General features: G+C 35.6%; 2 protein-coding genes across 2 annotated transcripts in view; one reads left to right on the top strand and one right to left on the bottom strand.

Annotated features, from left to right (window-relative positions):
- The window catches only part of LOC107670367 (protein arginine N-methyltransferase 8-B-like), a 26,282-nt gene extending 18,670 nt beyond the window's left edge, over nucleotides 1–7,612 (top strand). The window contains exons 8-10 of the mRNA XM_016462938.1: nucleotides 4,194–4,344; nucleotides 6,329–6,450; nucleotides 7,129–7,612. Of these exons, the coding sequence (XP_016318424.1) occupies nucleotides 4,194–4,344; nucleotides 6,329–6,450; nucleotides 7,129–7,212 (357 nt within the window). The 3' untranslated portion in view covers nucleotides 7,213–7,612. The remainder of the gene's footprint in view (nucleotides 1–4,193; nucleotides 4,345–6,328; nucleotides 6,451–7,128) is intronic.
- A 2,998-nt stretch (nucleotides 7,613–10,610) lies between these two features.
- The window catches only part of LOC107670365 (ras and EF-hand domain-containing protein homolog), a 24,190-nt gene continuing 21,580 nt past the window's right edge, over nucleotides 10,611–13,220 (bottom strand). The window contains exons 16-18 of the mRNA XM_016462935.1: nucleotides 13,172–13,218; nucleotides 12,802–12,878; nucleotides 10,611–11,816 (exon numbers count right to left, since the gene is read on the bottom strand). Of these exons, the coding sequence (XP_016318421.1) occupies nucleotides 11,732–11,816; nucleotides 12,802–12,878; nucleotides 13,172–13,218 (209 nt within the window). The 3' untranslated portion in view covers nucleotides 10,611–11,731. The remainder of the gene's footprint in view (nucleotides 11,817–12,801; nucleotides 12,879–13,171; nucleotides 13,219–13,220) is intronic.

Raw genomic sequence — 13,220 nt, 5'->3', positions numbered from 1 at the left:
CACAGTCATGCTAATAAAGCTTAATTGAATTGAATTGAATTGAATTGAATTGAATTGAACTGAATTGAATTGAGAGAGAGAGAGAGAGAGAGCGTTTATTACCTCTCTGAGTCTGTGTCTCTCTCAAAATTGTTCGGCGGCAGCGTCTTTACTAACAGTGAAACTTTAATTACATTTTCTTCACGAACAGCGCCGTTGTTACCTCGCTTGTGAGAAATATCATGTAACTTTTAAAATAAAATCTCCAGAGTAGCGATAACAAGGTTAGCGGGTGTATGTTTCTGTACGGTATGTTATGTATGTGCGTCTGTGAGGAAGAGAGAGCGGGAGAGATAGAGTATGTGCTTTACCTACATGTACGTAAACGTAATTGTGGCAAAACATGGAAATGATCAGAATATACTTTACGCAGTAGAGAGAGAGAGAGAGAGCACTGGCACAGCACTGGCTGCCCAAAGAGAGCCGCATCTGCCCATACTGTACCCATGGAGAAGTGGAGACAGAGCAACACTTCCTCACCAGCTGCCTTAACTATCAAGACATTAGAAAGACATTTTATCCCAAATTTGAAGTACTTTGCCCTGACTTCAAAATGTTAAACAATAAAATGTGAGGAAGAGAGAGCGGGAGAGATAGAGTATGTGCTTTACCTACATGTACGTAAACGTAATTGTGGCAAAACATGGAAATGATCTGTCGTTTTTATCATATTGCTTACTAGATTTATTTGTCTGGCCAGTGTTGCTGTAGGTTTTGGTTATTGTGCTGTTGTAAGACCTTTGAAATAACAGAAATCATTTGGAGAAGTGATATGGACTATTGCATGTAATGCGGTCCAGAGCTGCCTGGAACTATGTTCGCTGTGCGTTTCCCTGAAAATAATTGCACACCTTAGAACGTTCGTCAGCCAATCAGATTCAAGCATTCAACGGCCCCGTAGTATAATAATATTTAATAAACAACAACAACAGCCATCATAAACATCAATTCATCATTCATTCATTCATAAAAGTTGCTAGATAATTCAGTCAAAGGCAGCGCTCTGATATGAAGTAACATAAAATATAACGTGATGAGATTTTGCCCTCAGCCAAAATGATTTGCTCTGGAACAAATAATAGATTAATGAGACCAAAGACTACCTGTTAGATTTACACAAAACAAATTATATCTCATGTTTAACAACTATAGAGACCATCAGAACAAGCGGCAAATTCCAGAAGATCTGGCTGAGGTGAGGCTGCTCTCGGCGGTTTCATGAGCGCTGAACGGCCGCTGACGCCCTAGAGCTCACATCTCCAAAAACGTCAAAGAAAATTTTCATATAGACGTTATCTTCAGACCGCCTATTAAAGTAGAAACAAGTACACTCTCGCCTAAAAAACTCTTAAAACTACATTCCGTGACACAAAAACAGTATTATTTTTAAAATTATAGGGGATTTGGGCAGTGCCAATCATAGACTTCTGGGGGCCCTACGCAAAACTGTGTCGGCGGGGGCGGGGCTTTGCTGCGGTGCGGTGGAGCAGGGTATGAGTGGTTATGAATGAATGAATGAAACGCATTTGTCCGTGTTTCACTCCGTCTCGAATCATGCTCACAGAAAGCGCTTGAGAAACAGTGTCTCTTCTGCGGCTCGGTACGCTTTCAACTCGTTTTTTTAGTCTCGAGCAAGACTGTACGACATTCACATTACATGATTTGACTGATTTTTACGTAGAAAGGGTGACAGTACACCGCATTAAAAGAAATGATCATTCATGTTTTCATAACCGTGGCCAAATTCAAAAACTAAACTAAAATTAAATCATCTTTGAGAGCAAGGGGGCCCCCTGGTGTTTCAGGGGCCTTACGCAGCTTGTGTATTTTGCGTATAGGGAAGGATCGGTTCTGGATTTGGGCGTCCACCATGAGACACGCTGTGAGAAATACCGCAAGCGGAGTAATACAAACGGTGAAAGTGAAACGAGTTCTGTTATCACGCTAATATCACACTCCTATCAGCCAATCAGATTCGAGGACCAGATAGAACTGTTTTATATATATATATATATATATATATAGTGCTTAACAAATTTATTAGACCACCTGTCATAATAAAGACAGAAAGCAAATATAAATATTTTAGGAATCTGTCAAAAACTTTTTTTAAACTAAAAATTGTATTGTTATTTATTGGGCCAAAAAAACTGAAACAACTTTATTCACACATAATAAAAAAAAATAAAAACTTGTATATTTTCATTTTGTGTGGCCTCTTTTGGCCTTGATAACAGCTTGCATTCTTGCTGGCATTGTTTTTATGTACTTTTCCACAGTCTCTGTTATTGACTGCCAAATAGTTTCTAGTCGACTCTGCATTTGATGAAAATTTTTTGCAGTCTATTTTTAAATCCATTAAATCCCAACAATAATTATATTTTCGCATTAGAAACACTATTGTGACTAAGGGTTAAGGTGCTTTGTGAATAACTTTTATCTTTACTAGGATCTTCTCTTTAATTTTAAGGGCAAATGCAAAATTTTCTAAGAATTTTCTTAGAATTTTGTCACTAGGAGCAACTCTTTTCATGAATATGGGCCCAGATCTGCCAAATGAAGCAGAGCATGGGACATAATGGATGAAGGCACTTAAATTAAGCGGTGAATGTAAGTGTGATGACACACACACTTGGTTTGTTTGATATAGTGATTAATGCTCCATTTCAGACTTTGTGCTTGCATGGGACATAATGGATGAAGGCACTTAAATTAAGCGGTGAATGGAAGTGTGATGACACACACACTTGGTTTGTTTGATATAGTGATTAATGCTCCATTTCAGACTTTGTGCTGTATAACTTAATCTAAAGTAGATCGGACACGTTTACAAATGGGAGACTTGATGTCTAATGGAAGTGAGAGTGAGAGGAATATAAAACCACAGAGAAAGAGAGAAAGGTTTACACTTAAGTAACAGTTTGCTGTTGTTTTTCAGATAAATATATCAGTGGTGGAGGCAGGGCTCAGTTTACTGTCGGGAAATGTTGGAATCTGAAACAGCTGTCTGAACGTACTGATCCAAGAGCAGTAATAATATCCTAACATGATTACTGCAGTACAGGATGACATTTCAGAAGAAGCGATAGATAGAGCGAGATAGAGATCAAGCTTGATGCTTAACTTTTTTACTCTCTCACACATTAAAGAGAAATGAAAGAGATCTATTTAATTTTCCATGTTTCTCCTAACACTGAGATTAAATGGAGACCAAATGTAGAAGTCTCCAGCTTCTCAGATTTATCTAAAGAAAAGACCCCAGTATTATCACATGCATCTCCTCTAATGTCACACACTGTGCTCAGAAGATACCAAAGTCTGCAATCAAAACTCAAAGATCTCAATATGAACAAACATTTCTCATCAAATTCCTCCAAAACCAAATGATCAGAGTTATGCTATCCATATCAATGTTATAGCTCTATATTCTTACCATATTTTAGCAATTTTCTCATTTGGAATGTTTGAAGAAAATTGAAACATAGTTGATAATTAAAGGAATAGTTTACCCTCAAAAAATGAAAATTTGCTGAAAATGGTTTGATTCACCATTAGAACAGATTTGGGGGAAAAGAATTGCATTACATCTCTTGCTCACCAATGGATCCTCTGCAGTGAATGGGTGCCGTCAGAATGAGTCCAAACAGCTGATAAAAACAATAATCTACAATTAATCCACATGACTCCAGTTTACCAATTAACATCTTATAAAGTGAAACGCTGTATTAATTTTACATTTTAACTTCAAACCATTGTTTCCAGCTAAAATGCAGCTAGAGTCCTCTATTCATAATATTGTTTCTCCAGTGATAAAGTCATCTTGTCTGAATCAGGAGAGAAATATGCGCAGATCAATGTAAATGGTGCCATTTACAAGTGAAAACAGAACAGTTTTTGATGTGAGAGGACAACAGGGAATGACTTTTCCACTGGAGGAAAATTCATATTTTGGCTAGAAGCAATGGTTTCAAGTTAAAATGCCTTGATGGATTTTGTTTCTTAAAAACTCATTTATATCTTGGATGACCTGAGGGTGAGTACATTTTCAGACATGTTTGGCTAAACTATTCCTTTAAAAGAAACCCAGCTGAGAATGTCATTAAGTTCCTTAGACCATGAAATAGCAACTTTAAGCTGTCCTCCTCTTTTCTCAGGAAGTGGACATCTACACGGTGAAGCCAGAGGAACTGTCCTTCAGCTCCTCCTTCTGTCTGCAGATCCAGAGGAACGATTATGTCCACGCTCTGGTCACCTACTTCAATATCGAATTCACCAAGTGTCATAAAAAGACTGGCTTCTCCACAGGTGTCGTGTTTAAAAACTTCTCTATGTCCTGCATCTCGGATCCCAGTGGTGTATGTGAATGTGTACTTTGTGTTTGATGTCTGCCCTCTAGTGGCTCAGTTTTGATACAGCACTTCCAAAGACACTGAATTAAACCAAAACAGGCACCAAGAATAAGGTAAACAGATTTCTAAAATGAAAACCAGCTACATATATTGATGTATAAACATATATAAACATTTTATAATAACTCATATTTGTCATTAACAAAAATTACGTAACAGTATATGAATATTCGAATAAAAAAAAAGAGCACATAAACTACCTCACATGCATAACTGGAGTCTGTAAGTCCTACTTTAGATAAAACATTTCCTGAGTTTGCTCATTAATATTAATTACATTCCATGACCTTTCCCCAGTAGGGTAACAAAATAACAAAACCCTACTATTCTGAGGGGAAGGTTCATTACTGAATAATTTTGTATAAATGCACATTAAGCTTCTTGACTTTACATCCTAGAAGGTTACCAAGCCATATCTGCACGGCTCAGTTAATATTAACCATTTATGTCACACGTGATCTAGCGCTATTCACAAAATATGGTGTGAAACAGAGGTTGCGTTATGTATCTTACTTTGAAGCTGACACAACGATGGTGCTCTCATTCTTGTTTGGTTTAATCCAGTTTAGAAAGCAAACCTAGCACTAGCATGTAATTAGTACAGGAAGGCCAATGACAACACAATGACATTTCAGAAGAGACATCCAGAAGTCTGTTGGTTCAGTCTCTTTTTATTTCTCTATTTCACTTTATATATGGACACAAATTAGATTTGCTCTTTTAAAAGGACGTGACTCAAACAGATTGACTGCTGTGGTTTTTCCTTTTTTTTTTTAAAGGAGACATATTATGCCCCTTTTTACAATATGTAATATAAGTCTCTGGTGTCCCCAGCATGTGTCTGTGAAGTTTCAGCTCAAAATACTCAACAGATCATTTATTGTATCATTTTGAAAATGCCTATTTTGAGTGGAAGTAGAAACACGCTGTTTTTCATGCATGTCTCTTTAAATGCAAATGAGCTGCTGCTCCCTGCCCTCTTTTCCAGAATAGAGCTGCATCATTACAGCTTGTACCTGCTAAAAAAACATCTGTTTTGGTTCTGATTATTGTTTATCGCGCTGAAATCATGCATTTTAAACCATATGTCTGAGGCTGGGACTCTAAACAGTGTTCTGTGCTCATCTGTACAGCCAAAGACAGAACAGTTAGCATGCTTTGCTCGAACTTTCGCAGTGGCATTAGAACTAGTATACTGTTGTCGCTTGCGAAATCAAAATGACGGCGCCGTGGTTGGAAATTTACAGATTAAGGGGCGGTAATATTATAATGAGATCCCTTTGCAACGTCACCAAGGGAGCGAAATCAGACGCGCTTGTTTTTTCAGACGCTTGCAGAAAAAGGCTTACCAAAACAAAGTTACTGGGTCAATCTTTTTCATGTTTCCTTGGTTGGTAGATGCACCGGTGACCTGATTATAGCACTTAAAACCTGGAAAAGTCAGATTTTCATGATATGTCACCTTTAAAACATGTTTATTTCTTCTGTTGATGTATTGTAGACTAAAGAGAGCACCTGACTTCTGGATGTCGAGTTGCAGTGTTGTAGGGTGTTGTGTGATTCCCAGTTTTGTAATATTGTTTTGTTTTGTAATATTGATCAGCTCACTGTAGTTTAAACTTCTTTTTGCATGGCTGCTTATGAAATAATTATATACTTGGACAAGAAATATAGATTTAGATATTGAGGTTTAAATTATTTAAAGGCTAAGAAAAAAAGAGAGCATGGAGTGGTCAGTAGAGGCCATTATATTTGACCTCAGAATCCAGCAACTGACCAATCAGAATCAAGTGTTTCAGAGAGCCGCGTAACAATGTGTTATATCTTTAATATTTTGTTGGATATATTTTATGAATACTCTCCTATTTACTCTACCATAGCACCAGATGCCCCATACACACACTGGAAGCAGACAGTGTTTTATCTGGAGGAATATTTAACTGTGAAAAGAGGAGAGGAGATAGTCGGCACCATCAGCATGAAGCCAAACGAGAAGAACGCAGTAAGAAACCACCTAATTAATAATTAAAAAAAAAAAGTTAAATATGCTTTCAAGACCCATTTTATTTGATCATTTTAGAAACAGTCAGTTGGTTAATATAAGTATAGCCAAAAATATGCTCTCCATATTTAAAAAAATATTTATACACTGCCAGTCAAAAGTTTTGGGTCAATACGATTTTCTAATATTTTGGAAACAAGTTTCCTATGCTCACCAAGGCTGGATTTAGTTGATAAAATATATTTTGTGAAATATTATTAGCATTTAAAATAGCTGTTTTCTATTTGAATATATTTTAAAATGTAATTTATTCCTGTGATAGCGAAGCTGAATGTTCAGTAACCATTACTTCAGTCTTCAGTGTCACAGGATCCTCCAGAAATCATTGCAATATACTGATCTGGTGCTCAAGAAATATTTTTATTATTATCAATGTTGAAAACATTTGTGCTGCTTAATATTTTTGTGGAAACCGGTGATTTTTTTTCTGAAATAGAATGTCACTGTAATGTTATAAATCTCTCGTTGAATTAAATTATTACCTTCTTTAAAAAAAAAAAAATGTTCCCCCAAACTTTTGAATGGTGCACTGTATAATTCAATGCAACTTTCTTATATATTTTTTTTCTTACAAATATAACACAATTTAACATTTCCGCTTCTTGTTTATCTACCCAGCGTGATCTGGACTTTACCTTTGAGCTGGATTTTAAAGGTCAGCTATGTGAGGCCGCTATCGCTCATGACTACAAGATGCGCTAAGTACCCAGCAGTGGCGAGAGACGGTTTCTGACAGCACTCAGAGAAGCAGAGGCAGGGGCCGCTCCGGATCACAGCTACAGCCCTGCTGCTGGGAAGAGACAGAGACAGAGACAGAGACAGAGAGAAAGACCAGGACAGAAGTTGCTATCTCTGGGAGTCTTGCCAATGTTTTTCAAGCAGGGTGGCACTTCTAGCAATAGCAGCCTTGCCTTCGCCAACTCTAGCCTGCACTTGTACACCAACTCTCTGACTGTTCAGGGGCCAACTATGACTACACCCCACTGTAAACAAAAGAATGTCATGCTCTTATGAATGTTAAGTGTTAGTTTATGGTTACTTTGCTTTTACATTAGGAGTGTGAGCTAAGCTATTTAATATTGAAAGTTGTGCTTCCAAGTCCCAGGCATTAATAATATTTTAATTTAACATATCGTATTAAGAGAATAACTCATTAATTTGAATTTAATCACTGCTGGACTTTAACAATTTCAATGCAAAAGAGTAAGAATCTCATAGATTTAAATCATGTTTTCAAGAAATCCAGGTCATTCTCAGAAAATGGTACAGTTATTTGTTAAAAATAATTTATAATATATAATTTTGTTTTATTAAAAAGGTTACTGCATAATCCACTGCTTACTTAAATATCATTGGCCAATGCTGTGAACAGTATGTATATATATATATATATATATATATATATATATATATATAAATTTCCTGTAAAGCATAAGACTATTTATTTATTGCACCTACAAGGTTGGCAAATACAACTGATGAGCTTTACAAAGCTAATATACATGAATACATAAATATTGATAATATTGATAAAGTCTGTTTTCACCACAATGTTTTACCAAAAAGATCATGTTTAAATGTCATGTCACAATGTGCATTTTTTTCAATGTACCAATTATACATAGACCATAAAATAATATTTTAATTTCTATAAAAGCTAAATTAGCTATTTTTATTTAATATTATATTATATTGTGATGAATGGGGACATCCAAATTGGAATCAAATTGCATGGAAATTGCATATTGCTATAAAAACAAAACATTTAAAAAACAGAATTTATGCTTCATTTTAAAAGGTCTGAATTTTACACCAAAGTTAATTTTATAATTTAAAATCATTAGGTTCTGCATCCTATTAATTATATATAGTACATCATGTGGACACCATTTCCTGAGAACGACCCAACTATCATAAAATGAAGATTTGGGGCATCGATAACAGTTCTAAACAGTTTCTTGCCCATGAATATCAGAGGAAACCGAATCAGATGCTAATAATGGAAATTACAAGACAAAAAAAAAAAAAAAAAGAGTGATTGCAATACAGTGATGTGGTACAATTGTAAATTAGTTTTTCTAGTAACTTGATGAGACTGCAATATGTAGTGATAATATTATTTATGATTCTGGATGTGTGATAATTACATTTCCACATACATCTGCTAACTGAGCGCAGAGATGAAAATAGAAAAAAGAAACAGCACAATACATATCAAAATATAGATGGCAAGAGAAATGCTGGCTCTGTCTGCGGTGAGATCTTGATGAGCTGGACTCAGATGGCACGTGCTGCTCTTCACCTGTGCTCTTATTAGAGTCTTTGCCAAGGCCATGACTGGGATCGTCCCGGTCCATCTGTGACCCCCGTGTCACAGCTGATTATGCTGTTCAAGTCCTCACCAAAGACATTCAGTTCACTCGCAAAGCACATTGTTCATTATGCGTTATATTTATTGTTCATTGTTTTTACTATAGATATTGATCTGATTCATTGGTGGAATATTGTGCAATATTGGGAAATGTGAATAACGTTCTTCTCTGTGCAAGGAATGTTTTCCTCTTCCAATATTGTATTTTCAACTGGTAGGGTGTTTGGTATTGAAATTTGAGGTTTACATGTTAAAAATGTTTTAAAATGATTATTCTGCCATGATTTGAGCATCTATCAAGATAATAGTAAATAAAACTGATTAAAACTAATTAAAGCTAAGCAAGATGTTTATAGGTGTACAATAGCATGCCTTATTGAAAGCATATTTGGTGGTTTTTAAAGACCTGTTGCTGTTGTGATAAAAAACATGAAAGTGAAACAAAAAAGACTGAACATTTCTGAAACGTTGGTGATGTAAGTTGGTAAAGCAAATAAAAGTCATGTGTCCATTAACGTGCGGTGTAATAGGCCTACTTGATAGTGCTCTAAATGTAGTACCACTTGTCCTCCACAAGAGGGCTTGAAAAGATTATGAAAAATCTGACAGACTGGCTATGTTTAAAATGGAATACTGTACTGGTTACTACATTTTTCACAGTATGCTTACTGTGAATTTAAGCATGTGATATGCAGTGCTAAATGTTTCAAATACATTGGCACATGACCTCATCACACTGAATATTTCCTTTAACCCTTGTGCGACCTTTTGGACATTTCTGTCCTTTTCAGTTTTGTTTTTTTGATCATTTTGCCTATCGTTCATAAATCATTTTCATAAACCTAAACATCTAGAACTTTTTTTTTGGTTTCACTTTTTAAACTTTTTTTTACTTCAACAATAATCTGCCATGGGTCTTCTTTAAAATGAGACCAAACTTAACTCTGTGCTCCCAAGCTTCAAATTTTGATGACAGTTTTTTGACATGGACATTTTTGTCCACTATGGACCTATGTGTAACTTTTTTTAATTGACGCACAAGGGTTAATATAGTGACGTGACATGACCCAAGTATGGTGACCCATACTCGGAATTAGTGCTCTGCATTTATCCCATCCAAAGTGCACACACACAGCAGTGAACACACACACAGTGAACACACACCCGGAGCAGTGGGCAGCCATTTTTTGCTGCGGCGCCCGGGGAGCAGTTGGGGGTTCGGTGCCTTGCTCAAGGGCACCTCAGTCATGGTATTGAAGGTGGGAGAGAGCGCTGTACATTCACTCCCCCCACCTACAATCCCTGCCGGTACGAGACTCGAACCTGCAACCTTGGGTTACGAGTCCGACTCTCTAACCATTAGGTAATATTGTAATTCTAATCCCATTTTGCATGTGACTGTCTTCCGGCAGTTCAATCAAATAATCAGACTAAAAAGAAATAAAAAAAAAAAAGCAGTTGATATTACTTTTAGATCATTCATCACTCTTGAAATACTGTTATTTTTTTCTTTTCAAGAAAAAAAAATGATGAAATGTCTTTGCAATTGCGTTTTAAAACACTTAAAGAGTTTATTTAAACTGGCAAAACCTGTTGAACCTCAGGCTGAGCTTTCAGAACAAAGCCTTAAATATCTTAATATAATATATAATTCATTGTTAGCTGGCATGCAATGCCTCCTCTTGCTATTTCCCTGAAAGCACAAACTGGAATTAATGCAAACAAAGTATTCTTTATTTTTAACATTTCACTCAAAATACATTTCTATTTAGTATTTACACATTACACATGTACATAAAGCAGGAACATATATATAAGACTAAATGAGTGAGAAATCTAGTGTTATTCTGCCCAGTGGTCATACAGTAGCTGTGATAGATAAATTATGTGTGAATCAATATGAAAACTCAAGTTACAGATCAAGAATCATATTGCGATTACTGAAAAACTTGAAACTGAAAACACAGCATAGGCCTTATCTCAAACGTGCATAAATCCACTCTCTAGTGGATTATTACTGCATCTCTAATTATTTATGGTAAGTGTGAACATCAACAACTGCAGTGAGACATTTTAACTGATTTAACACTGACTGCATTAAATAGCAAATACAGACTATATATAAACACACACATTACTGTTGCCACAATACATAAAATGCAAATCAAAAAGTGATCTGAAATCAATATTAGACTAAATCCATTTAAATAGATCAGTGGTTTATTCAGTACTGTAAAGCGAACAACACCGAACTCTGTTAAAACCGAATCCTTATGCAAACCATATGTTGGCTGCATGGCAGTGTATTAAAAATATTCATGCCGATTACAGCCATTTTTCACAATATGTCTGCTTGCTAGGAATAATAAAGGAATAAGTCAATTCATCATTAGTAATAAATAATACATCTGTGCAAATGACTGTGCTGTAAACAAACTAGCGTGTAGGAGCTTATTTTGCTCATTTAAAATATACTTTCTTAGACCTTCATATTAAAAAAGATAAATTACAACAACTGTCAATACAAAAATACAGGTTTGTTTACTTCAATAGTGTGATGGGTGATTTAAATGACCTTGATAGGGAAACGTTTGACAACTGTAGTAATATACAAAATTATAGTGCTCTACTTAAAGCCCTAATTGCTATTGTAAAAATGGTCCGTTTCACACTGTAAAGAGGTACTGGTATATAAAAAGACCAAACAATTTGAACTCCACAGTGGTCATACAAAAAGAGAAAATGGGAACACAAGAGGAAGAAAAACAGATGAGCATTAACACCAAACCACACTAAAATGCAGAAGCAAAAAGGTTTGAAAGATCTGCAGTGTTTATGGGTGACTTTCTACTAGCAGCAGGACGACTTCTTAGCGTGGCTGTCTACTAGTGACACGGTTTTCTCTTTTTCTCTGTCCTCTTGGTCTTTCAGAACTCTAACAGAGAGTAAAAAAGTAGCACATCTTATAAGGTGCAGTACAACCAAAATAAAATTGTACTGGGAATAACCTGGCTGTTTATGCAGCTGCATATGCAATTGAAAGACATTAAGAATTGTTATGCCAAAAGTCTGTTCATGTACTAATGTATATTGCACTCAAAACTGGAATACGCTTGTGGAAATAAATTATATACTATTATAGTATTTATCAGTATTTTGAATGTGTTTATTATGTTTTTGTAATTTTTATGCTTTCATCATTTTTAGGATTTAAAAAAAACAATACTTCTATAGTCGCTTTAATTTTTTGATTTTAGTTTTAGTCAGTTTAGTCCTTCGACTTAAATTGATTTCAGTTACTTGCCAAGGCAACATTTTTTTCATCTAATATTTCTATTTTATTTCAGCTTTATTTCAATTACCAAATTTTTTTTTTTTTGAAGAGTTTTAGTTAAAAACAACACAAGAACAGATGTGCTTACAAGGTACAAGCTACTACAATAGTGCTTAAAAAAGCACTTGCAAAGTAAGGTTGGTGGCATAAAATGTTTGAAAGATATTCAGTTTTGTTTAAGGAACTACAGCAATGGTTGGTGGGTAGTTCTTGGCCAGATTAAACTGCAAAGTGGACCAACATATATTTCAGCTTTATTTCAATTACCAAATTTTTTTTTTTTTGAAGAGTTTTAGTTAAAAACAACACAAGAACAGATGTGCTTACAAGGTACAAGCTACTACAATAGTGCTTAAAAAAGCACTTGCAAAGTAAGGTTGGTGGCATAAAATGTTTGAAAGATATTCAGTTTTGTTTAAGGAACTACAGCAATGGTTGGTGGGTAGTTCTTGGCCAGATTAAACTGCAAAGTGGACCAACATATATACTTGTAGGCAAAAATCTGGCGTGCACGTGTTCAAAAGCACTCTTCTGTATACTCATTTTAAAAAGAACTCAGAAAATAAATTGGTTAACAGCCTCTTACCTTGCCATGTGAATCATGGACTCTGTCACATTGTTGCTTGAAAAAGCACTGCACTCATAGAAAATTAACTGAAAGTCCTGAAAGAGTGAAAAAAAAATGGCAAAATAAGGTACTTTTAGAATAATGAGTAAAGCTTACTGTATGTCATTCAGTGTGGTTCTTTATCTGCTGAGTTCATTCAACAGTAACGGACAGGAAGCCACATATTGCATCTTTGTATTGTAACTACACATGTAAAGGACAGAAAACTTCCTGCAGAATACTCATTCAGCCCCGAGTCAGTTCTTTTACTTGTTTGTTTCAAGACCGCCATGCTTAAAATGTTTATTGGTGATCCATTAGTGCCACTCCAGGGCCCAGATTCACTCACCTTGGCTAATTTCTCAGCCAATCCTAATGGAACCTCTCTCTGTCCGTCT

Source organism: Sinocyclocheilus anshuiensis, unplaced genomic scaffold, assembly GCF_001515605.1.
Source record: "Sinocyclocheilus anshuiensis isolate Anshui unplaced genomic scaffold, SAMN03320099.WGS_v1.1 scaffold949, whole genome shotgun sequence".
NCBI classification, from domain to species: Eukaryota; Metazoa; Chordata; class Actinopteri; order Cypriniformes; family Cyprinidae; genus Sinocyclocheilus; species Sinocyclocheilus anshuiensis.
Note: the sequence above shows the minus strand (reverse complement) of the source record. Positions and strands in the feature narration are given on the sequence as shown.